Source organism: Miniopterus natalensis, chromosome 18 (assembly GCF_054644295.1).
Source record: "Miniopterus natalensis isolate mMinNat1 chromosome 18, mMinNat1.hap1, whole genome shotgun sequence".
Lineage (NCBI taxonomy): Eukaryota > Metazoa > Chordata > Mammalia > Chiroptera > Miniopteridae > Miniopterus > Miniopterus natalensis.
The window spans coordinates 23,887,879-23,912,133 of NC_142098.1; the positions used below are offsets into that span (position 1 = coordinate 23,887,879).

Sequence of the window (24,255 nt, forward strand, 5' to 3'; positions counted from 1 at the left end):
ATGATTAGGACCTTTCTGCCTCCTAGAAATGAGAAAGAGTGTCAACCATACCTGAAGTCAGACTCTAATTCTGTGGTGGCAAGGTTGATCATGGCACAGAGACAGTCAATGCTGGAGCTGGAAAGAGCCCGTCCAATGCACTTCTTAACAATGTAGAAGACATCGTCCACCATGCTGGATGTCAGCTGGCCCTTCTCATAAGTGTCCAGAGCCACAGCCTACTCAAAAGGCAAAGCACCCAGTGAGGGCCCCAGTTCTGCATGTCGCTGTTCGAGATGGTTCTGGAATAGGCCCTGGCTCTGCTTCCTTTTCTATACCTTGTCCATGTTTTCCCCCATATGGTTTATTCTGGTGACAGCTGGGTGTGGATCCTCCTTATTAAAATAGCTCACTTCCACCTAGCTGGTGTGGCTCAGTGGTTGAGCATAGATCCATGAACCTGGAGGTTATGATTTGAATCCTGCATGCCCAGGTTGCGCCTCAATCCCCAGTAGGGGGCATGCAGGAGGCAGCTGATGGATTCTCTCTCATCACTGATATTTCTATCTCTCTCTCCCTTTCCCTTCCTCTCTCTGAAATCAATAAAAACATTTTTTTTTTTTTTTTAAATAGCTTACTTCCCTACTGATCACTATGTTAAGAAATTAAGTATTTAGGGCCTTTGCCTTGAGGATAACTTAACAGTTGTCCTGGTATGTAAGACATCAGGAGAGGCCCTTCTTCCCCAAGGATCCTCACCTATATACCTCTAGGGAGGCAGAGAACAAGCAGTCTCCCTGAGGAGCTGAGGTGTTCTTTTTTGATCCTTGGGGAAGAAGTCCCACCTGGATCTATGAAGAGCATGACAAGTCAAAGCGTAAAAACTAACCATACAAAGTGGTGCCATGCAGTCTGCATGCAAGGATATTCTCAAAGCAGGACCAAAAATTATGACATGCCTTCAGCCTGGCATCTTGGGCAGGAGCCCCATTTCCAAGGGATGTGTCCTCTGTCCTACCTTATTCACAGTCTCCCTCATGAAGTACTCTTCCATGGTAATGTATAAGCCAATTAGCTCCTGCATGGTGCAGCTCAATAGGCAATTATTGAGGAGTTTGTCCAGACACTTCTGGTGTTCTAGGGGATAGCCAAGAAAGAATACTCACTTTTCTTCCTCAAGGGAAACAGATCAACCCTTTTCATTTTTTCAGTTCCTTTCTAGTCTTTATGCCAAATCTGTACATAATTTACATGGTTACAATCACAGTATAGATACAGTTTTGTATTGTGCTTTAAAAATTATAAATATTTTCAATGTTTCTACATAGCCTTTATTTTCTCTTATTTACTTTTAATGACTATGATATTTTATCAGATAAAGTCTATTTTTTAAAACTACTCTCCTATATTTAGGCACCTGGGTTATTTCTAAATGTTTTGCCATTATTAGAGATAACTGGAGATCGGAGTAATTGGAGATTATAGTAAACATTTTTATACAAATAACTTTTTACTTCTTTTTCATAATTTCCTTAGAATTAATTAGTAAGACTCAAAAGATGTAAGTTTCTAGGGCAAAGAATGGAATATATTGGGTATAAAAAATTTCATTCTCTAAACCAGTCAATTTTCTGTGATGATGGAAATGTCCTTTATGTGTTGTCTAATGTGGTAGCTACTACTGAGCAATTGAAATGTGGCTAATGTGACTGAGGATCTGAATTTTAAATTTTATTTCATTTTAATTAAATTTAAATTGTTAACATGTGGCTGTGGCTACTATATTGGACAGCACAGCTCTGAATAGTGACAGTTATAATTAATAACAGTGAGGCCCAAAACTCCAAATTAGCATACATCCTTCTTTAAACACCAATTCAAGCAATGCCACCTGGGCCATATAACTAATTCCTCTGCCATGTATTACTGGCACAAGCCATGCAGAATCCCACAGATGCTGGGTTGGTCTCAAGTCTCCAGTTTGGGGAATTCTGTAATACTTGACCAGCAGGAATTAAATGTTCTTAAATTTATAAATAAAATAGAACTGTGGCACACTTTTTTTTTCAATGTGTTTATCTCTTCAAAAATTGTGACTGGGAGAACTGAGAGACTAAGGGAGGGGGCGAAAGCCTTTCTTTACAGTACTCTTTTTGTATGCTCTTTCTTTATACTATATACACTTTTTTCAGTATTATACCTCAAAGCTATACTGAAGTGTAATTTATGTACCATAAAATTAACCCATTTTATGTATACAATTCAATGATTTTTTTAGTAGCTTTATAGTTTTGCAACAATTGCTACTATCCAGTTTGGACTATTCCTATCACTCCCAAAAGTTTCTTCATGAAATTATGTATATTTTTCATCTATCTGTCTGTCTGTCTATTATCTATCTATCTATCATCTATCTATCTATCTAATCTATCTATTATCTATCTATCAATCATGTACCTTCCTCATCTACCTACCTACCTACTTACCATGTGCACGTATCACTTAAACACTAGTCCCTAAACCAAAGCATGGTGTGGGTAAAAGAGAAGAGGAAAATAATTAGATGGCTTCAAGGACCCAGTCCAAGTCCAAATTCAGTTAAGTCTAGATTTCCTCCTGGGAGTCAATTTGCCCATAGACCCCCCTTGACGCTAACAAGTCCTAGTTATTTCCTTATTAAGAGATCTGTGGCTTAACTATGAAACAACAGTGCTAACCATACCCCAGCCCTCCCAGGGAATATGGGAAATGCCTTTTACCTTGCTTTACTTCTTCTGAGGCCACGGAGTCCCCCACCTCAAAATCAGAGCTGATCCTCTTCCTGAGGAAGCTTAAATACAACTCACTGCGGGCATTCATCAGGGTGACTTCAGTCAAAATGGGGTCCAGTTCCCTGAGACACATGAAGCAGAAGGAATAAGCAGAATGACACTGGATTCCCTGAGATATAAAAGCTACAGGGCAAACACAGTCCCAAACATCCCCTCCCCACTGGGTCCAGAAGGTCTCTGCCAGATAGTCATCCTGGCTCTGCTGACCCAATTATAATCAGAGACGGCTGTCAACCACATATTCCACTTACATGTTTTACACAAATCACTCAAGCCCCTAAAATCCTGCCAGGGCTAAATAAGAGATTGGGAGGTGTGTTTTTGTTAGCAGTTTGAGTAAAAATGATCTATGCCTCATGTGAAAGAACATACAACCCTCCAACCTCTTATTTAGATGTAATGAGATTTTGGGGCATACCTTTAAACTGTCTCACACCCATTCATCTATCCAGATGATTAGTCGAAACATTGGAGGACTCACACTTCCCAATTTCAAAACTTACTACAAAGCTACAGCAATCAAGACAGTGTGATACTGACATAAGGATAGACCTATAGATTAACTGAGAGTACAAAAATCTTCACATTTATGGTCAACTGATCTCTAGGGAGAGTGATAAGACAATTTAGTAGGAAAGGAATAGTCTTTCAACAAATTGTGCTAGGATAACTGATATGTACATTAAAAAAAAAGTTGAACCCCTACTTCAATTTATATACAGATTGATTCACTTTCCACACTGAAGTCTAAGAGATCTTTTCAAAACATAAATCTGGTCATATCATAATCAAGATTTCCATAGCTCTTAGGATACAAGACCTGGAATGGCTTAATTCTAACAACTTCTTCAGATTCATCTCATCTCATGAGGTTCTCCCCAACTTTCTGCACTTCAACTATACTGGCCTCCTTTCACTTTTTCAAACACACAGGGCCTTTTGCACACGTTTTCCCTGATCTACCTGGAACGCTCTCCACCTTATTCCTACTTACTACTCTTAAGGTCTCAGATCTAAGGTCATTTCCTCAGGGATTTTTCCTTGAACTTTATCAGCTTAGGTTATATCCCCTTATTACATGTTCTCCTGTACCCTACACTTAGTAGTACATCACAGTAGTTAATGGCATGAACTCTAGAGTGAGACTGCTTGGATTCTTTTCTTGGTTCTGTCACTTTCTAGGTATGACCTTGGGCAAGTCACTTAACCTGTTTAGGCTTTCGGGTCCTCATCTGTAAAAAAATGTTTATGGGTTAAATCAGTGATCCTCAACTGACAGTGATTTTACCCCTCAGGGAAAAATTAGGCAGTGTTTGGAGACATTTTTGGTTGTCGGAACTGAAGGGTGTTACCAGCATCTACTGGGTAAAGGTCAGGGATGCTAACAATACAGAGGTTGAGAAAGCCCAGGTTGAATGATTTGATATTTGTTAAGTGCTTAGAACAATGTTTAGCATATAGTAAACATTATATATCAGAGATGCCACAGGAAAAGAATTAGGTTTGTTTTGTTCACTTTGTTTGTTGCCATATTTCCAGTGCCTAGCATGTAGTATGTACTCAGTAAAAGTTTTTTTTAAAGTAAACAACCAATTATATTATATTACATTATATTATGTTATATTGTATTGTATTGTATTATATTTTAAAAAATATGTCTTTATTGACTTCAGAGAGAGGAAGGAAGAGGGAGAGAGAAAAACATCAATGATGAGAAAGTGATTGACTGCCTCTTGCATGCTCCCTACTGGGGATCAAGCCCGAAACCTGGGCATGTGCCCTGACTGGGAATCGAACTGCAATCTCCTGGATCACAGGTCAATGCTCTACTGCTGAGCCATGCCAGCTAGGGTCTCAGTAAAAATTTGATTGAATGAATACATTTTTATAATGTTTGGATTTTCTTTTAACAAGCATATATTATTATTATCATTTTAAATATGTTTTCATTGATTTCAGAGAGAGGGAGAGGGAGAGATAGAAACATCAATGGTGAGAGTCATCGATCGGCTGCCTCCTGCACACCCCTTACTGGGGATTGAGCCCAAATCCCCAGGCATGTGCCCTGACTGGGAATTGAACTGTAACCTCCTGGTTCGCAGGGCAAAGCTCAACCACTGAGCCATACCGGCCAGGCAGCATATGCTATTTTTATTAGAAAAATTAAAAGCTCACAATTTTAGGATAGTAGTTGTTTAGAATAGTAGTTGCCTTTGGGTGAGATAGAGGAGGGGAGTCACTCTGGGGACTTCAAAAGTATTGGTAATGATCTATTATTCTTTACGAACCATGCAAGTTATATATATGCTTCTGTTTATAGGATATATTCCATTAAAAAAAACCAAGAGTCACAGATAAAATATTTTTAAAACATAGACCACACTGTAACAAAGTAGTCTCTGAATGATTCATGATTTCCAATTCAAACACCTATGGGCTGAAGAAAAGAGAATTATTACCTTGGTTCTATTTTTTCTGTTGCAGAATTTCTCAAGTTGTTCTGGATATGCCGGAACTGCAAAACACCACAAGTGAGAATGCTCTTCCCCACCCTCCTTCTATCTGCCTTTTGCTAGTCACTCTAAACTTCTGGCATACAAGAATGTTTAGACTTAGTGTGCTTAACTGGAAGTAGGCTTTCAGGATGAGCCAAAGATTTACTTTTGATTTAGATGGTAATGCTCACCTTTATTATTGCATTTAAAAGTGATGCTAATGGTATTCCAATGGACTACTGTCTAAAGTCTATGGGACTACTACTTCTAAGTCCTGCTCTTTACTTTCTCTGCTCAAAAGAATGGAGAAATTAAGTTCTGGAAAAGCAAATGTTACCTTTAGTACTTAAGGGTACAAAGGAGAAGTGTGAGACGTATTACTTGACACTTAATAGGATCTTCACAAATAAAATTCTCATATCACTAGAAAGCACAGTTGCACATTCTGTGATACAGAATTGGTTTAATGTTTCTGTTGTGTTCCTTTCAGGAAGCCCTTTCCAGTTCCTTCTCAATCTTGTACTGAGGCCATCATCATCTTGACAACACCTCAAGTCCTGATGGGCAAGATGCAGGTCAGTCTGTATTTGGTATTTATTTTTCTCCTGTCTGCATCTTTTTTCTCTTTTCCCCCATTTATTCCCTAGTTAACACTGCTTCCAAACCACTAGTAGCTTTTCCTGCTTACCTGCTGGTGGTAGTTCCTCTGCTTGATGAACTTTTCTACCACCTTCTCCACCTGTCTGTCACACTCCACCTGCAGATATTTTATCAGGGTATAAAGTCTCCCTGGCCCATAATAGGTTTCCACTATTGGTTGGTGAGTTTCCACAATGCGGGCAATCCCTAGAGAGAAGATAGCAAGAGGGTTGGATTCCAAATATTCTTCCCACAAAATAAAGTCTTTTCCTCTGCCAAAGCTGACCCAGGGTCTAATTTAACCCTTTTTGGTTGTTTCACCTCCCCAAATGAATACAAATGGTTCTTGTCAGTGTTAGAATTTGCTAAGCAAATTTGTCTGTTAAGTATGCTCTGTGCTTGGTACACTAGCAGGCATTTCCTAAGTTATATTGATAGTTTCTACAAGAACATCTTTAAAAATCAGTATCACTCTCTTCCCAGGAATGTATTTTAGAGTTAAACTTATTCTTAGAGTTTGGTCTTGAGGGCTAGGGAGTATCAAACTAATCTTTGCTAACCTGATATTGAATTGGGAAGTTAATTCTCCAATAAACCCGCATACAGTAAATTACAGCAATAAAGGCATCACGCCAGTGGGGAGAGAAGAAAAGTTAGGATGCAGGTGTTAGGATAATGTCTGTAGTCTACCTCTAGTAGAGAAAAAGGCTTGCCTTCAAAAAGGAGAGTGAGTGTATCTGCAAAGATGATTGCAGCTCTTCGATCACTCATGTCTGTCCCTAGTACCAATAGCAGATTCTCCTCAGCTTTATTGGCCACCTGAAAAAATAAAATAAAAAGAAAATTCACATATATTTCTGACCAAAGGCTAGCCTCAGTTTTCCCCAAAGATTTCCCATTGCCTTTCTTTTTCCCATGTTTCCCCTGATGCCTAAAAGTCTAGGCAGCACAGAGGTACCTCCATTGAGACCTCTGTGTTGTCTAAGCCTCAGGCGAGACAAGGAACTTAAACACAATGGTAGCTCTTCCATTCAGAGGTATAAATAATGCTTTTCTTTTCTTTGAAAATGTTCTGCTGCCTGGCCGGGTGTGGCTCAGTAGTTGAGTGGTTGAGCGTCAACCTAGGATCCAGGCGATCAGGGTTTGATTCCCGGTCAAGGCACATGCCCAGGTTGTGGGCTTGATCAATGACTTTCTCATCATTGATGTTTCTGTCTCTCTCCCTCTCCTTTCCTCTCTCTGAAATCAATAAAGATATATTTAAAAAAAAAAGAAGAAAAAAAAAGAAAATGTTCTGCCACTGCAGAACACATTCTAAAAAATTAATTAAAAATAACTAAACACAACTACTTAAATATTCAAAAGGAACAAAGGAGTGTTTGGTGAAAAGTGGTTCTTCCTCTTACCTATGTCTCTTGGTCTCCTAATTCCCATCTTTAGAGGCAATCACTGTTAACCCTTCCAAAAATATCCCATGCCTATACAAGCATATATCTTTATTGCCATGCCCCTCATTTTAAACAGGAATGGTAGCATACTGCTATTTAACTTAACAAACCACATATATAAGAGACTGAAGTATGTCAGCACATATGGAACTGTATTTTTCTTAATGGCAGATTAGTGTTCCATTATAGAGAATTAGGGATGGATGGACAGGATGCACTCTGACATATAGTTGAAAAAAATGAGCACTGGCCAGGTAGTTCAGTTGGCTGGATCATCATCCTGTATACCAAAAAGGTTTCGGGTTCAATTCCTGGTCATGGCACATACCTAGGTTTTGGGATTGATCCCCAGTTGGGGAGCATACGGGAGGCAACCAATCCATGTTTCTTGTTCACTCTCTTCCTCAAACCAATAAAATATCCTCAGGTGAGAAGTTAAATAAATAAACAAACAAACAAACAAACGATAACCTTCTGCACACATGCCTGTTGGGATTTGATTCTCTCACATCTAAGTTGAGGAAAGAAGGCTGAAACTTTAATTGGAGCCTGCTTCTTTTTCAGGATTTAACCTCAAGTGACCTAATCTGCTTCATGTCATTGTGGTTAAATTTTGAGACTCAACCCTGGTTACAAAGTTTTAAAAGCACTCACCAGCAACTCCAAATGCTCTATAAAGAAGCCACTTCCTGGCTAACAGCTTGAAAAGGGTAAGTCAACTTGTCAGAGAATTTACATTTTAATTTTCCTATACTTTCATTTGGTCTGTTGGAATAAATGAGCATCAGATGTCTAGGCCATGCCTGGTACAAAGACTAGAAATAGATAAATGTTGAATGAATGCATGCATCCAGTCCTGCCGGCTATGGCAAAAACAGGGAAGTGGATGCACAGCTGGCATGGCTCAGTGCCTGAGCATCGACAAATGAACCAGGAGATCACGGTTCAATTCCCGGTCAGGGCACAGGCTCAGGTTGCAGGCCCGATCCCCAGTAGGGGGTGTGCAGGAGGCAGCCAATCAATGATTCTCTCATCATTGATGTTTCTCTCTCTCTCCCCCCCCCCTTTCTTTCTCTGAAATAAGTAAAAACATATTTAAAAAAAAAGCAGAAAAGGGAGAGTCAAATCAAGAGATGAGAAAGTATCCACAGACACTGGATCTACCTAGTGCGTCCATCTATAGGCAGAGAACCATACCATTATCTTGCCAAGCAATCAGGGCCATACCTGCTTGCAAAGGTATTCTGAGAACTTGCTTAATCCCTCCTCATGCAAACCCAGTAGCGGAAAGATCTTGAAGAAGCGCTCCACCTGGGGCAGATCCCCTTCCTTAGTAGCAATAGCAAACTTCTCTGTTACAATGGTTTTGAGACGCTGTTCAGCTTCCTGCAGCAATTTCAGGTTGGCATCAATCATGCTCCCTGTGCCATGGGGAGAAAGTGAAAATTAATGCCATTTAGTCTGTGCACCACTTTTTTTTTTTAAGTCTTCAACAGAGGATTTTTCCATGCTTTTCAGAGAGTGGAAGGAAGAGAAAGAGAGAGAAAAACATAGATGTGAGAAAGACACATCAATTAGTTGCCTCCTGCATGAGCCCTGACCAGGGTCAGGATTGAGCCTGTAACCCGAGCATGTGCCCTGACTGGGAAATCGAACCAGGGACCTCTTGGTTCATGGGTTGACATTCAACCACTGAGCCACATCAGCTGGGCTATACAAGGATTTTCAACTGTGCAGAAGGTTGGTGCTTATAACTCCCACATTGCTCAAGGGTCAACTATGTATGCCCTGTCATTTGCAGATCGATAAATATTAGCACGATGAATGGATGCATGAGTGAATAGCATGAAATAAGGCTAGACAGAAATAAGAACTAGAAAGGGTGAGTCAAGATTATGGAAGGCCCAGGATAGGAGGCTAAGAATTTAATTTTTTAAGTAGGCAATATGGGCAAGTGGAAAGAACCCACTGGTCAGAGAACAGCATATCTGGATTCAGTTTCCTTTTCTATTAAATAGGAATAACAACACTGCCCTGGGATGGTCTAGGCCCCATACAGGGTCTATTGCCAGACAAGGAAATTTCCTAACAGTACATGCCCTTCTCCTGATTGAGTGTGCCTAGTTCAGATTACAGATGCTTGTCAGTTAACTAGAAATCAACAGTTTGGGATGCTTACCTTCTTTGCCCTGTCGGCTGAGCTCGATGACTGATTTGTCTAGGCACAAGTAGCGATGAATGTGGGCCGCAGCCTGCTCATAATCTTCATTCCTCAAAGCAGTCTGAACTCCATCCATGCAGAACTTCAGGTCTAAGATATCATCAGCTCTTTGAATAGCTTGATAGAGGCGGTTCTGCAAAAAGACTTGTTGCTCAGAAACAATGTCCTATTCTACCAAAAACATCTCTTCAGAAGGTAGGGAGATTCAGGGACTGAATATAGTTAACCATAGGCCCTTTCCAGCCCTCACTGGTGAACTTAAAAATACTACCACTCACAAAACGGTTATTGCAAATGACCAAGACCATGGATAAGTATCATGCAATTTAATTTATGTAACCAGATCATTCAACTAATGGAAGTAAGAACAAGGATAATCCATATTTTCTTTTTTAAAGCTGCTTATACCAAGCAAACAGTTTTTTCAATTTATTTTTAATTTTTATTATTGGCTTTTAGAGAGTGAGAGGAAGGGAAAGAGAAACAGCAATTTGTTGTTTCACTTATTTATACATTCATTGGTTGACCTTGTATGTGCCCTGCCTGGGGATTGAACCCACAACCGTGGTGTATGGGACAAGGCCCTAACCAACTGAGCTACCCAGCCAGGGTAATAACCCATATTTATACTTGGCTTACATTGTTAAATTTATAATAGAATCAGAATGTATTTGACATTTTGGAAACATGACATTGTAAACCAAGTTATAAAGTAAATGAAATATATGGAAAGTATTTTTCTTTTAGAATAAACAAGAATGTTTAAAAACAACCTTTAATATGTTGAGTTGGTGGCCTTGTGGCTTAGTTTTGTGGTAAGTTATTTTTGCAGAATCTGAACAAATAGATCAGGAAAAGTTATGCTATTTCACAGGGCAAACCAAGGCTGGGACTGACTTGTTCAAGAGCCCAGACTCTGCACTATCCTGTTCAATACAGTAGCCACTAACCCCATGTAGCTATCGAGAACTTGAAATGTGGCTAGTCCAAACTACAAAATACACACTGGAATTCAAAGATTTAGTACAAAGATGAAGGTAAAATATCTCATTAATACAATTTTATAGTAATTACATATTTAAATGGCATCTTGGATATGAGTTAAATAAAATATTTTAAAAATTATTTTCACCTATTTCTGTTTTACTTTTTAAAAAATGGCTACTAGAAAATTCAAAAGTACATATGTGGTTGGTATTAAGTATCTTCTTTTCCAACCTGAATCATCTTTATTTCATTTTCTTGCCTAATTGCACTGGCTAGAACCTCCAGGATGATGGTGAAGAGAAGCAGCAAGAGACGACATCCTTGTTTTGTTCCTTACCTTCACAGGGAAAGCAACCAGTCTTTTACCAGTAAGTATGATGTTACCTGTGGGTTTTTTATTGAGGACCTTTACCAGGTTGAGGAAGTTCCCTTCTATTGCAAGTTTGAGTTTTTTTATAGGGGTGTTAAATTTTGTAAAATACTTTTTTGAGTCTATGTGGTTTTAGTCCTTTATTCTATTGATATGGTATATAACATTAATTGATTTTCATAAGTGAAATCGACTCTGCATTCCTGGGATAAATTCCAACTTGCTCATAGTATAGTTCTTTTTGTATGTTGCTGGATTTGGTTTGCTAGTATTAAGAATTTCTATGTCTATATTCATAAGCAATTAATCTGGAGTTTTCTTTTCTTTTGATATCTTTGTCTGGTTTTGGTATCTTGTGTTAGATTTCTACTGGGTGGTGCTGCTCTAATTTCTAATGTGGTGGCTTTTCTAATAACTCTACTAACTCAGACATCAGCACCATAATGCGATTACCTTGGCCAGGTCAAGCTGACGAACTTTGCTGGACACATTCTCAGCTAGGTTGCAGGTAAAGGTGATCATTCCAGCTAGCTGCTTTGCATCACCTTCAATCAGTTGCAGGTTGGGACTGGAGATACACATTGTCAGCACACACATATCCATCGGGGCAGAGGGTAGGAGTAAGAGGCAGAAAAAGTGTTTTTGCAGATGGAGACTATGTCTTCTACTTCTTTTGTACTTCCCCACAATTCTTAGCTTAAGCCACCCTAATAACAGCTTTTTTCCCTAAGCATATTTTACTGTAAACTCAGGCTTATACTTTAAAGATACCCCTAAATAGGTACTACCAAAGAATTAGGGAACAGATTCTCCCAATTGTTTTTTTCTCTTTACTTTTTTCCATCACCATTTACCCCCACTATACCCTCTTCCCAACTGTTACGTGAGCATAAAATGTACTAACCAACAATCTGAGAGGATGATGAAATCAAAGAGCAATTTTTATGACTAGCAAATATGCAAAATTTGTAAAAAACAGTGATTCTCAGATTTGAGCCATGCACCAGAGCCTCCTGGTATGCTTGTTAAAATACAGATTCCTGGTCCCCTCCCCAGAGTTTCAGATTCAGTAGGTTTGAGGTGAGGCCCTAGAATTTGCATTTCCAACAAGTTTCCAAGCGATGTTGGTAGTGTTGGTATTGCTGGTCAAGAACACTTTGAAAACCACTTAACTGTACCCTTTAGGTGTTCACTTTACCTTGAGGTAATGCTCCTCTTTGTTTCACACTCAACTGGCAGAAAGTTAGGAAAAGTAATGTATCTACTGGACCCTGTTGTACGATAGCTCTTACTGAGATTAACAGACTCACCCCATTCGATGGAGAGTGACCATTTTACTTTCAATGGTGTTTTGCTGTTCCAAAAGAGCATCCAGCTCTCTTTCCACCACTTTCTGAAATGCACAGAAACATCCTGTCATCAGAATGGTCAAAAGGAACTCTAAGAGCTTTCTAGCCCAACCACTTAGCTGAAGGTTGAACACCATCTCAAATGCCTTCTTTCCTTCCACTAAGTTACCCCAGAACATTAACCAACACCACTTAATTTTTACACTTATCACAGTGCATAATGGTTATTACGTATATCTTATTTCATGGAGCAGATGAACCCCACAAAGGGAGAAAACAAACCTCTATTCAGTATTATTAGCATAGGGCCTAACACAGGAACACCTTTACAATATCATGGCTAAACAAATGACACTTCCAAAGTGGCAGTTAAAGTCTCTTCATAGTGTGTAATTCTTTCTCAGCCAAGCCATTTACTGTATTACCTCAATTAATGTAAACTTATGCTTGAGTTTCTTCATCTGTAAAATACGGATAGTAATACATATCCCATGGGACTGTTGTTTGAGCCAAACACGATATCGAACATAAAGTGCTTATTAACATAGTACGTGGCTTATGGTTCAATAACAGCTATTAATATTAGCCAAGCATGTCTGTTAAAATAGTCCAGTAAGATACAGATGGCAACTTCACCTCGACAGTTATCATATACAAATACAGAACATTGTTCTGTCTGTAAGATTGACTTAATTTCCCCCGAAAGTATTGTTTGACTCAATGAATACAAGTTTAGGAATGTTAAGAGTACTTAATTTTATAATGCACGACTTGCTGAAAAACGTATCAGAAACTGCTATAGCTGGTGCAAGTTAATACTTGAAAATATTCAAAGACGTCAATGATCCCTCCCCTCCTCCAGGCTGAAGCTGGCTTTTGTGCTCAACCTTATCTAAATGTTTGGTTTTAGGGAGCAGCTACTAAACTTTTAGAGCAGGGCTTAGATCTTTTCCTCCTGACTGGCAGGGAACCCAACTGACATTCAAAAATGTATTGACAGCATCCGGTTGCCACAGAACAGTGAAGGAGGCAGAAAGGAGATAAAGCATTAGGAGCTGAAAGGAATCCTTGCTAGTGTCGAGTCGGCGGCCCCTCATCTGACACAATGTCAGGGGTACAAGAGATGACGTGACTTGTCCAAGATTAGGCAGTTGTGCTTCAGTCGTAAAATCTCAAGCTTCTACAAAGCTCTGCATTTAAACGAAACGCTAAAATTACACCCCCAAATCATTTCCTCCAAGAGGAAGTTTTAAAACGCTTCACCTTTACTTGCAACGACTGCAGGCTTAAATGAGATAATGGAGTGAAAGCATTTCATAGTTTTTTAACCTGCTAAGCAATGCAAGAGAACCTTTATGCTTACTCTCAGGAGAGTTGGCATATACGCTCAATAAATCAATGGGGGGTGGGTGGGGCGGATCGCCCAGATGACAGAGAAAACAAGCTTGGGGGCATCAGACTGAGTGAAGGGTTCTAGAAGGTAGGTCCAAGAACCACATTCAACTACACTCCCGCTTCTCGAATAGGTGCTTTTTTGTTTCTCTCGGCAAGGAGAAAGCTTCCCACAGCCCAGATTTCCCCGACTGACGGCTCCTACGCCCACTCCCCCTGGATGCTCCTGGAAAAAGGCTCAGCCCTCCCACCTCCTCGCCGCAGAGCCGTTCGTACACAGCCTCCAGCTCCTGCAGCTCCGTCAGGGAGCGAATGAGCTCGGTGGAGATTTCGGAGCAACGGCCTCCTCCCACTCCCTCAGGCGGCTGAGACACCCCTAACAGCTTCTGAGGGGAACTGAGGTCCGCCATCTTTGTTCCCATTCCGTGTTTCCGGCCCCGCGAGGCCCCCCTCCTCGTTGGCGCACCGGTGTTTTGGGGCTGCCCACGGAAGTGCCCGATGAACTTATTTTTTAAATGTCTACTTAAAAAAGCCTATTCATTTTATATTCTCCTGGAAAAAGTGACAGTCATAAGGTATGTTTAAGTAATTTTCAATGCGGGGTGGCTGCAAGACCGATGCATTAAAAAAATTATATACACATCCTTTAGGCGCCGATTGGGGCCTTTTTCCTCCGCGCGCCAAGCTGAAGGTCCTTATCTTGAAAGCTAATGGCGGATGCCGGTGTGTCGGCTTTGGCGGTGGCTTAGGCCTTGAAGGACTCTGCATCCGCTGGATATCTACACCATCTTTCCCGCTGTAGGGTAAAGAAGCAGCCCCCCGACTTCTCCCGGTCCGCAGAGGAACAGAGTGGCCATATAGGAGTGTGCACCGGGTTTTTTTTGGGGGGGGCGTCTCTGAGGCAGCCTAGGCCCGAGGGGATTCGGGCAAGAAACGGGGAGGTCGACGGGAACGTTTGGGGCGTGAAAACGGCTCCCGGGAATTATTACCTGTTTCTGTCTACAAGGTGGGAAGGGGACCTGACTCAAAATAAGCCTTTAGGGGTTGCTTAGCTTTTAGGCCTTGGGGCCTCTTTGGGTTTGGGGGAGGTGTGAGAAAGGGCGGGCAGGAGGTCTTCAGGACACTGTAAACAGCACTCGGACGCGTCAGTGAAGAAGCCTCGCATGTTAAAAGCGTAAATAACGGAAACAGTCTTTGGAGCTAAGACCTGTTTTGAATGTGCATTTTGGTACTTGGTCGACTTGTTTCCTCCTCTGATCCTCAGTTTTATCATTTGCAACACGGGCAATGATATCTGTCTTGAAGACTGCCGAGTTTAAGCGCGGTGATGTCCTTTTGGCACGTGGGAAGGGATGGAGGGAGCAATTGCAGGCTATTTTTCTAGTAAACACAAACAGGAGAGAGAAGTCACAAAATTTACCAGGTTGTGGCCCGTGATGGTTCCTGGTGCAAAGTTCTTGTAGTTTTAGCCTGCTTTTTCTCTTAAATACACCTTCCTCCATTCCCCAAGATGAACGAATAGTTGGGGAACCTGGATTCAACTAGGTTTGGGGAAAATGAATTCCAAGGATGTGACTGGATGGCATCAGTTACAAAGGAACTTGAAAGTAGGCCGACTTCGGGTATAAAGAATGAAAAGCAGCCTGGAGGTAGCTTTTCGGGGGTTCAAAAGTGGCTCGTGGTTTCTGCAGCCTTGTTTGTTAATCCTCACTTGAGGATAGTTTTTCCATTGCTTTTTCTGAGGGGGGGGGGAGAAAAAGAGAAAGAAACATGGACACACATCGACTAGTTGCCTCCCCCACGCGCCCCCACCGGAGGGAATTAAAAAACCACCGGAGGGAATTAAAAAATTAATAATAACTCAGTTTCTTTTCCGGCAGTGACCGTATAGGTATAGTTTTGGGTAATTCTTTTGTGGTAGAGGTACATAAGTTTGTAGTCTTAAGTCCTGTATAATGAGAAGAACTTTTTTTCATGACTACCCTAGGGAGGCCTTCTGAAGCTGCAGGAATTCAATTTTGTTTTAGTTTTTGATGATGAGTAGGTTTAAATTTTAAATTCTAATCACTCCTGAGACATAGAGCTATAGAAGAGGTGCAAGTGAGTAGAGGTCTGGTTGTGGTGAAATAGACTCATATATTGTTGGGGATGTAAATTGGTGAGTTTCTTTGAAAGGTAATTTGTCACTATTTATCAAATTTTCAGTTGTATGAGTCCCTCAATCCAGCAATTTCACTTTTATGAATTAATGGTAGAGATATTCATGCATGTATAAATGACCTATGTGTGAGTTATTTTCTTTGCAGCAGTGTTCACAATAGCAAGAGATTGGGAACAACCTAAATGTTCATCAGCAGGGTATTGGCTAAATGAATTTTAATTCAGTGGAATACTCTACAGTTATAAAATAAAATTGAGAAAGCCCTTTATTGGTATCTCCAAGATAGAGAAAATAATAAATAAATTGCAGTATAATGTGTGTGTACAATATATAGTACCCAACCTTTTAAGAAAAGAGGTAAAATACAGTACATTTTTTAAAAAAAATGTTTTTTTATTGACTTAAGAGAGGAAGGAAGAGGGAGAGAGAGATAGAAGCATCAATGATGAGAGTGAATCATTGATGGGCTGCCTCCTGAACACCCCCATTGGGGACTGAGCCCAAAACCTGGCTTGTGCCCTGACTCACAATCAAACTGTGACCTCCTGGTTCATAGATTGACACTCAGCCACTGAGCCGCGCTGGCAGGGCAATATACAGTACATTTTTGCTTTTCCATACAGAAAATATCTGGAAGGACAGGTAAAATATAACTTGGCTGATTTCCTCTGGGAGGAGAGCTGGATGGCTAGGGAATGGGTGGGTGGAGGGCTTTTTGCTGTGCTTTTGAATTCTGAACCTTGTGAACACATAGCCTGTTCAAATACAAGTAAAAGTAGACCTACGTGGTTTCTGTGACAAAGCAAATACAGTGTTGCATTAATGGTTCAGATCCTAGCTCTAGCTCCCAACATTTTTACTACTTGTTATATGACTTTAGACATGTGATTTAATTTCTTGGCCTTAATTTCCTCATCTATAAAATGAGTTTTACCTATTAAGTACTGTAGGTTTCTTGTGAGGTTAGAGGCAAAGTATATATAGTTCCTGGTGTATAGAAGGAACTCTTATGAATATGTTCTTCCATAGGCCTGTTCCTACTGCCTTCAGCCAGAAGTTCCTATATAGAAATGTCTGTTAAAACATCAATTTCCCAGCTGATATTTTTCTCCTTTTATGTGCTCTTAGCTTGCTTTGACTTGGTATAATCAACGCTTGGATTGTGGAGTGGTGGGTGGCTCAGTGGTGTTGTCACCATGTTCCTGTACAATTTGACCTTGCAGCGAGCCACTGGTATTAGCTTTGCCATTCATGGCAACTTCTCTGGTAAGTTGTCCAGTTACTGTCTTTCTGAATGTAACATTTTTAATATTAGTTTTATGTTTCATGTTTTTCAAATTTTAAAATTATAGGAAAATTTTAATCATTAGAGAACACTGTAATGTCTATAATGCTTTATAGTTTACAAAGCACTATGATTTTATCTGATACCCAAATGTCCTTTGGCAAGTAAGGTGGCCTAATAAGTGGGGCATTGAGCAGACGAGAATGGATTGTGATGGGTAAGAGTGGAATGTCATTATAGCAATCCATTAAGATAGTGAAGATCTGACAGTGGGGATAGAAAGAAAGTGAAAGATACAAGTTTCCAACTGAGGTGGCAGAGAAAATGATAGTAATATTGAAAGCAGGTTAGCAGAGACCAGAGAGGGAGTTTGGGCAAGGAAGAACTTTGTTATTTTAAACATTTAGTTTAAAGTTTAGGACAACTCTGTTCAGGTGGAATTATGTTGACTATTATGCATTTGAAGGTATTGATTGCAGTTACAAGAGCAAGTGAACTTTTTTAGGTGTGAGTTTAGAAATAAACGGTATATTTTATTGACAGCTTTAAAAGTTCTTTGAGACACTACATCAAATGGCACAAAATGTTAATACAATTTCTTAGAACAGTAGCCTTAAAGATAGACTAGAAAAAGCCTTTGGAAATTTTTAATTGTGTGATGCCAAGGATACGTTAATACCATTAATGTATGGGCAGTGTTCAAATATGCATATTAATGGCAAATGTTAGGGGAAAAAAAGTTTCTAAGGAAGTAACTTGTGTAGCCATTTAAAAAACCTTGGTGCCATTTTTGTTAGATCATTTCAAGTAGAATAACTGAAAATACTGAGCCCCTAATCCATTTAATTCTGCCTGTCTTTAGTGGCATTATGGCTCATCTAGGTTACTTTTTGGAGTAGTTCTGATTTTTCATGACTTATTTATTTGTTTTTTTGTGTGTGGGGGCAATCTAGGAACCAAACAACAGGAAATTGTTGTTTCTCGTGGGAAGATCTTGGAGCTGCTTCGCCCAGATCCCAACACTGGCAAAGTACACACCCTGCTAACTGTGGAAGTGTTTGGTGTTATTCGTTCGCTCATGGCCTTTAGGCTAACGGGTGGCACTAAAGACTACATTGTGGTTGGCAGTGATTCTGGTCGGATTGTTATCCTGGAATACCAGCCATCTAAGAATATGTTTGAGAAAATTCACCAAGAAACCTTTGGCAAGAGTGGATGCCGGCGTATTGTTCCTGGCCAGTTCCTAGCTGTGGATCCCAAAGGGCGAGCTGTTATGATTAGTGAGTGATTTGCTCTATTGAGTGCCTCTCTGACTATTATGGATGTTCAGTTTAGGATAACAATGCTATAATCTTGGCAGTGTGCTAATCATAACTGGGTAAAGTTTGGATCATATGTGGAGTAACTCAAACATAAACTTAAAGTTGCTTTTCCTTTTAAAACAATGGAAAAAGTCTTAACACACCTTATCTACTTCCTGTCTAGTTGGAAATGAGTGTTTTTCTATTTCTTGCATTATTTGTAGCAAAAAGACTACAATGAAATGATTTTATATTTTTAGACATTGAGTATGGTTGCTTTCATCAGCCTGAAGTGATGATTCACATTCATGTCTCTTCTCTGACAAATCTCTTGAAGAAAATTCTGTGTATCTGATCAGGCCTCTAGAGGGCAGCCCTCTCCAACCAGTCCCTAAATCACTAGGTCTAACTGAAACAAGAAAGCTGGCAATTATGAAACTAATGATATTTAGTTCCCCAATATCGTTAAATCTAGGGCACTAAAAATATCTGAAGGGTTATTGGGATATTATAATCTGTATTAGGAAGAAGGTAGGTAAAATGATACTGTTGCCTATTTTAATGATAGAAAAGAAATCCTAAGTTAGTATACTTACAGAGTTTGGGCTGGCTGTTAAGGATTTTTAAAGTAATTGTGGTAAGAATCTAGCTGTTCTTTAGGTCCCTCAATTCATTATCTGGAAATCTTGTGTGTTTTGTCTGCTTCAACTATAGGTGCCATTGAAAAACAGAAATTGGTATATATCTTAAACAGAGACGCTGCAGCCCGGCTTACCATCTCATCTCCCCTGGAGGCCCACAAAGCGAACACTTTAGTATATCACGTGGTTGGAGTAGATGTGGGATTTGAAAATCCAATGTTTGCTTGTCTGGAAATGGATTATGAGGTAATAGGGAATGTGTGTACGTTCTGTCTCTTTCTCTTCTTTTTTTTCTAGTCACCTCAGAGCTTTCCTAAGGTTATTTTTTCATTGTTTGAATTTTGTATCTGTGTTGCTAATAAATCTTTTCCATATTCCAAGTGCCCTCCTGAATTTTTCAGAGCTTACCTGACTATGTAATAACACTTTGCTCTGATTTGAACAATCTCCCTGTGGAAACAGGGTATTTATTGAGAAAAGCTGCCTGGAAAAGGAGATAAAATTATAGTTAGGATGTTTTATTCCACAGGGAGATAGTGAAAGGTGGAGCATACCATTCTTTTCCTTGTGTGGAAGGCAGTATCCTCTAAATGAGAGAACCTTGGTCCCAGAATTAGGAGGCATGGGTTTTTGTTCCAGCTTTACCATCACCTAGTAGTGTGAACTTTGGCAAACCATTTGGCACCTGTGGACTTCTGCTTCCTCATTTGTAAAATGAGAGAATCCTGATGTCCTTTCCAGCTCTAAAAGTTTGATTTTATGGTACTGATTAGTCTTTATGCCATTGTCCTCTGTAGGAAGCAGACAATGATCCAACAGGGGAAGCAGCAGCTAATACCCAGCAGACGCTTACTTTCTATGAGTTAGACCTTGGTTTAAATCATGTGGTCCGAAAATACAGTGAACCTTTGGAGGAACATGGCAACTTCCTTATTACAGGTACTTTTCTCAAAGCTGCTCTGTACCATTTTGCCTGGTCTATTTTATGCCCAAACTTGGGAGGGTTTACTTAATAGGGTCTGGAAGCTAATTTATAGTAAACCTGAGTACCTTGTTTGTGTTTCAGTGAGGTTAGAAGTTTATGTGGTGGTTAACTCTTATCCTTTAATGGGTGCAGGGAAGAAAGGATGAGCACGGTCAGCTTGGAATATTGATTGCTGTTGATTTTTTTTTTTTTTTTAAATCCTCACCCGAAGATATTTTTTCCATTGTTTTTCAGAGAGAATGGTCGGGGCCCCTTTAGGAGGCAATCAATCAATGTCTGTCTGTCTCTCCTCCCTTCCCGCTCTTCCCCCCTCTCCCTCTTCCACTTTCTCTCTAAATATCAATGGAAAAATATCCTCAATTCTTGCATGAGGATTAAAAATAAATATTTATTGCTCAGAAAAACTTTATTGCTACAAAATGCTAACCATCATCTGAGCCTTCAGCAAAGTTGTAATCTTTTTGCTGGTGGAGAGTCTTGCTTGATATTGATGAAAATGCAGTATGTGCAGAGTGCAGTAAAACGAGGTATGCCTGTACTTGATTGCATTTTGGCTAATGGAATGAAGGATACTAAGACTGTAAGCCAGGTGACTGGTCAGGAAGCTGTTTCACTAAACCAAGAGATTGGTCATATGAGAGCTGCTAGGGAGGTAGAATCAGTAGGGCTGTGTGAGGGAAGAGAATTGAAGTATCACACCCAGGTTTCTGGTTTAGTCATTTTGTTGGTGGTATTTTCTAAGGTACAGAACCCAGGAGGTACAATAGGTTTGGGAAGGAATTTGAGTTTGTGAACACATTGTATTTTGAAGGTGTCAGTGGAATATTCATAGGATTAGATTATAGGTCTGAAGCTGAGAACTGATATCTGGGGCCTGGAGCTGAAAACTTAGATGTATTATGGGATATCTGAACAGGCTGAGTCACACATACTGGGCTCCATTTTTGTCTAGCATAACTTTCAGGGAAAAGCAACACTTGGAATGTTTCTCAGCTTTAGGCACATTGTACTTTCAGGTTATGCTAAGGAGAGAAGGAATTGAAGCTCAATTGTAACTCATGGTTATAGCAAATCATTGCTAAGTTTTATTTTCTCTTGACAGTTCCGGGAGGGTCAGATGGTCCAAGTGGAGTGCTGATCTGCTCTGAAAACTATATCACCTACAAGAACTTTGGTGACCAACCGGATATCCGCTGTCCAATTCCCAGGAGACGGGTAAGGTCTTTGTTTGCTGTAAGAGCAGAGATATTCGTGTTTGTGAAATGAACTTAATTTTTGTAATTACAGTGTAGTTAGTTTCTTAGTTTATCTGTTATCAAGTTTTAGTTTCTTTGTAAATGTTATTTCTAATAAAGCTGGTAAAATATGTTAGTAAAAGCAAAACAAGTTCTGAGAGAGGGAATTAAAAACTAACACAATTTCCGTTTCAGAGGAACCTGTGAACATGATCAATTTGAAATTCCTGAAAGTTTTTAGTTTGAAGAAGCCAGGCATATTTGTTGGAGATAAATTGCCCTTCATTCTGTTTATCTTTTTCTCTCATTCCAACATACAGAAAAATTTAAAAGATGAGGACAGTGGATTTCATTATGCCTTTAACCTTGATTTACCCATTAATATTTTGCTACATTTCCCTTTTCGTGTGTGTATGCGCATGCACGTGCACATATAAACTTTTTGAGGCTAAATAATTTGAAAAGTTGTAGGCATCATGACACTTCACTACAAGAATCTAAGATGTGGCTCCTAAGAATGAGGACATTTTTGTACATAACCAAACTATCATGCCCTCCAAATTTACCATTCATGTAATACAATTATTTTATGTATATTTCAGTTTCTCTCTCGTTCCCCCAAATTCCCTTATAATCTATAGACCTTCAGTCTCCTTTAGTTTATAATATTTCTCATTTTTGTTTCTGGTCTTTTATGATACTGAATATTTTTTTAAAAGGGTAGGCTAGTTTTCTTGTCTCTCCCATAATTTTCCCCTCATGATTATATCCAGGTTAATGTTTTTGATAGAATTATCATGTAGGTGGTGATATGTATTTCCCTCTAGATCATGTTAGGGTCACACAATGTTGGTTTGTCTCATTCTTGGTGATGTTAAATCGATCATTTTGTTAATGTTGGTGTGTCTTTGCTCTCTTCATTGTAAAGAGAAGGTACCTTTTTCTTTTTGTAATTGGATGTGGAATCTGGTGGTGAACTTTGAGACTGTGTAAATGTCCTTTTCCTCAACATCTTCACCCAGTGGTTTTCCCTTAGCTTCTACTTTGGTGGTTGAAAATGGTGTTTCATTGCTCTTAATTTTAACAGTTTACTATGGAAATTATGAATCATATACAAATATAGAATATAATTAATTTCTGTGTACCCAGCTTCAGTAGTTGTCAGTACATAGCTAATTTTGATTCATTTCCTCTTTCATATTAATTTGTAGATCCTGGAGTTAAACCTTTTAGGAATTACTTTCTCTAATACATGGTATCTGTGTAAGATTCCATCAATTTTGGAAAACCTAAGAAGAAATTTAGCAAGTTAAATTCTTGGTAAGAGGTAGAAAGTAATTTAGTTTGGTTGATGAGACATTTATTGAACATCTAACTGCAGGGCACCATACTTGACATTGGGTCTACAAAGAAGTATAAAACATGTTTGCCCTTGAAGAGCTTATTAAATGAGAGAAATACAAAATGTTGGAAACAAAAAACCCAAACATCATAGCCAAGGGAATGCCTCTTAAGAATCAAGGAAGTTAATGTAGAACAGAGCTGGTTATTAAGATGGTTTGGATAGTAGTGGTGTGGATGTGGAAGTTTTTATCTACAGCCTGAAATGATAATTTTTCAAAGTTTGTGTCTCCTGACATTTTTCTCTGGAGATAGCTTTGCCTTTCTGATGTAATTAGGCTGTAGAGTGGAATTATGGCTATTTTTTGGACCCAGGCTTTATTATTTATTTCTAGCAAACAAGAATTTTTAGGTATTGTGTTTTATTGCCATGGCTATCTGGCTGTTCTGGGTCAAAGGTTGTACAGAGAGGCTCCAGGTGCTTCTAGGCCTTGGGTAGCTTGTATAATCCTTATTGGTAAGGTGCTGAAATCCAGTATAAGTACTCATTTCTAAGATGTTGGTTGTATATTTGATTTTGCCAGAATGACCTAGATGACCCTGAAAGAGGAATGATTTTTGTCTGCTCTGCCACCCATAAGACCAAATCGATGTTCTTCTTTTTGGCCCAAACAGAGCAGGGCGATATCTTCAAGATCACTTTGGAGACAGATGAAGATATGGTAAGCAGACCATGGTTAGAGGGGGGGAAAGACTAAGCACAGAATTTTATTTGCTACCCTGTTTATGCTGTCTTATTATACTGGGCTCCCTTCCATAGCCTAGCTTAGTTTCACTTGGATTTTTTTCTTTTTTTCTTTTTACTCCAGGTTACTGAGATCCGGCTTAAGTATTTTGATACTGTGCCTGTTGCTGCTGCCATGTGTGTGCTTAAAACAGGCTTCCTTTTTGTAGCATCAGAATTCGGAAACCAGTGAGTAATCCTTTTATTACCCTAATTCACCCTGGTTATTGTAACAATTGCAAGGGGGCCATGTGGCTTCAAAGCCAGGGAGCTTTTCACAAGAATGTTTAGTTTCTTCAAAACAAGAGTTTTACCCTCCTTTCCCTTTTACATTCTTTCTCGTGATTATTTTCCTCTACTTCAGTGGCTTCGAGCAATACCTCTGGATGGCTACATAGCTTTAGAAGTGATCTCCTGAGCTTTTTGCTGGATATTTTATTCAATAAAGACTTATTGAACTACTTAGTATTAAACAGATTTTCCACAAACACTTTGCTTGTACAAATCTAAAGAGAAGAAAAAGGAAAGCCAGTATAAGGGTGTGTTATTGAGGTTCCTGTTGTGGGCAGTGGGAACTCACTTCCAGGAGGACCTGTTGACCATGAAGCAAGCAGAGTATCTCTTAGAATTGCCTATTGGAAGGTTAACAACACCAGCTCCTCTCTCTCCTGGGTTGAAAGTTACCCTTGGAGGCATAAACTCCTTGGGCAACCTCCCACAGAATACAAGTTCATAGGGCAGAGAGTAGAAAGAAAGACTACATTGTACAGGTGGGATGTCAGAGTGAGATGAGTTTGATCTTTTGAGAAAT

The 24,255-nt window shown here is 39.5% G+C and overlaps 2 protein-coding genes and 2 non-coding genes across 7 annotated transcripts in view; 3 read left to right on the plus strand and 1 right to left on the minus strand.

The window, feature by feature from the left end:
- Positions 1 to 14,133, minus strand: part of COG4 (component of oligomeric golgi complex 4) — a 25,014-nt gene extending 10,881 nt beyond the window's left edge. The window contains exons 1-11 of one of the 2 annotated variants that reach the window (XM_016196439.2): positions 13,963 to 14,121; positions 12,281 to 12,363; positions 11,424 to 11,538; positions 9,572 to 9,746; positions 8,620 to 8,813; positions 6,658 to 6,763; positions 5,994 to 6,151; positions 5,270 to 5,325; positions 2,739 to 2,872; positions 998 to 1,116; positions 52 to 218 (exon numbers count right to left, since the gene is read on the minus strand). In XM_016196439.2, the coding sequence (XP_016051925.2) occupies positions 52 to 218; positions 998 to 1,116; positions 2,739 to 2,872; positions 5,270 to 5,325; positions 5,994 to 6,151; positions 6,658 to 6,763; positions 8,620 to 8,813; positions 9,572 to 9,746; positions 11,424 to 11,538; positions 12,281 to 12,363; positions 13,963 to 14,121 (1,466 nt within the window). Of the gene's footprint in view, positions 1 to 51; positions 219 to 997; positions 1,117 to 2,738; positions 2,873 to 5,269; positions 5,326 to 5,993; positions 6,152 to 6,657; positions 6,764 to 8,619; positions 8,814 to 9,571; positions 9,747 to 11,423; positions 11,539 to 12,280; positions 12,364 to 13,962 lie in introns of both variants that reach the window. The other variant, XM_016196428.2, reaches the window with a different exon arrangement.
- Positions 14,134 to 14,196: 63 nt separating this feature from the next.
- Positions 14,197 to 24,255, plus strand: part of SF3B3 (splicing factor 3b subunit 3) — a 38,910-nt gene continuing 28,851 nt past the window's right edge. Inside the window, exons 1-8 of one of the 3 annotated variants that reach the window (XM_016196401.2) lie at positions 14,197 to 14,286; positions 17,001 to 17,138; positions 18,111 to 18,437; positions 19,173 to 19,345; positions 19,897 to 20,038; positions 21,187 to 21,299; positions 23,245 to 23,382; positions 23,530 to 23,633. In XM_016196401.2, coding sequence (XP_016051887.1) covers positions 17,069 to 17,138; positions 18,111 to 18,437; positions 19,173 to 19,345; positions 19,897 to 20,038; positions 21,187 to 21,299; positions 23,245 to 23,382; positions 23,530 to 23,633 — 1,067 coding nt within the window. In that variant the 5' untranslated portion in view covers positions 14,197 to 14,286; positions 17,001 to 17,068. Of the gene's footprint in view, positions 14,287 to 14,399; positions 14,515 to 14,613; positions 14,718 to 17,000; positions 17,139 to 18,110; positions 18,438 to 19,172; positions 19,346 to 19,896; positions 20,039 to 21,186; positions 21,300 to 23,244; positions 23,383 to 23,529; positions 23,634 to 24,255 lie in introns of those variants that run through there. The other 2 variants (XM_016196391.2, XM_016196384.2) reach the window with 2 other exon arrangements.
- Positions 18,742 to 18,821, plus strand: LOC148091031 (small nucleolar RNA SNORD111). The gene has a single exon (XR_015716054.1). It is a non-coding gene; the product is annotated as a small nucleolar RNA SNORD111 (small nucleolar RNA).
- LOC148091032 (small nucleolar RNA SNORD111) lies at positions 22,917 to 23,002 on the plus strand. Its single transcript, XR_015716055.1, has one exon. It is a non-coding gene; the product is annotated as a small nucleolar RNA SNORD111 (small nucleolar RNA).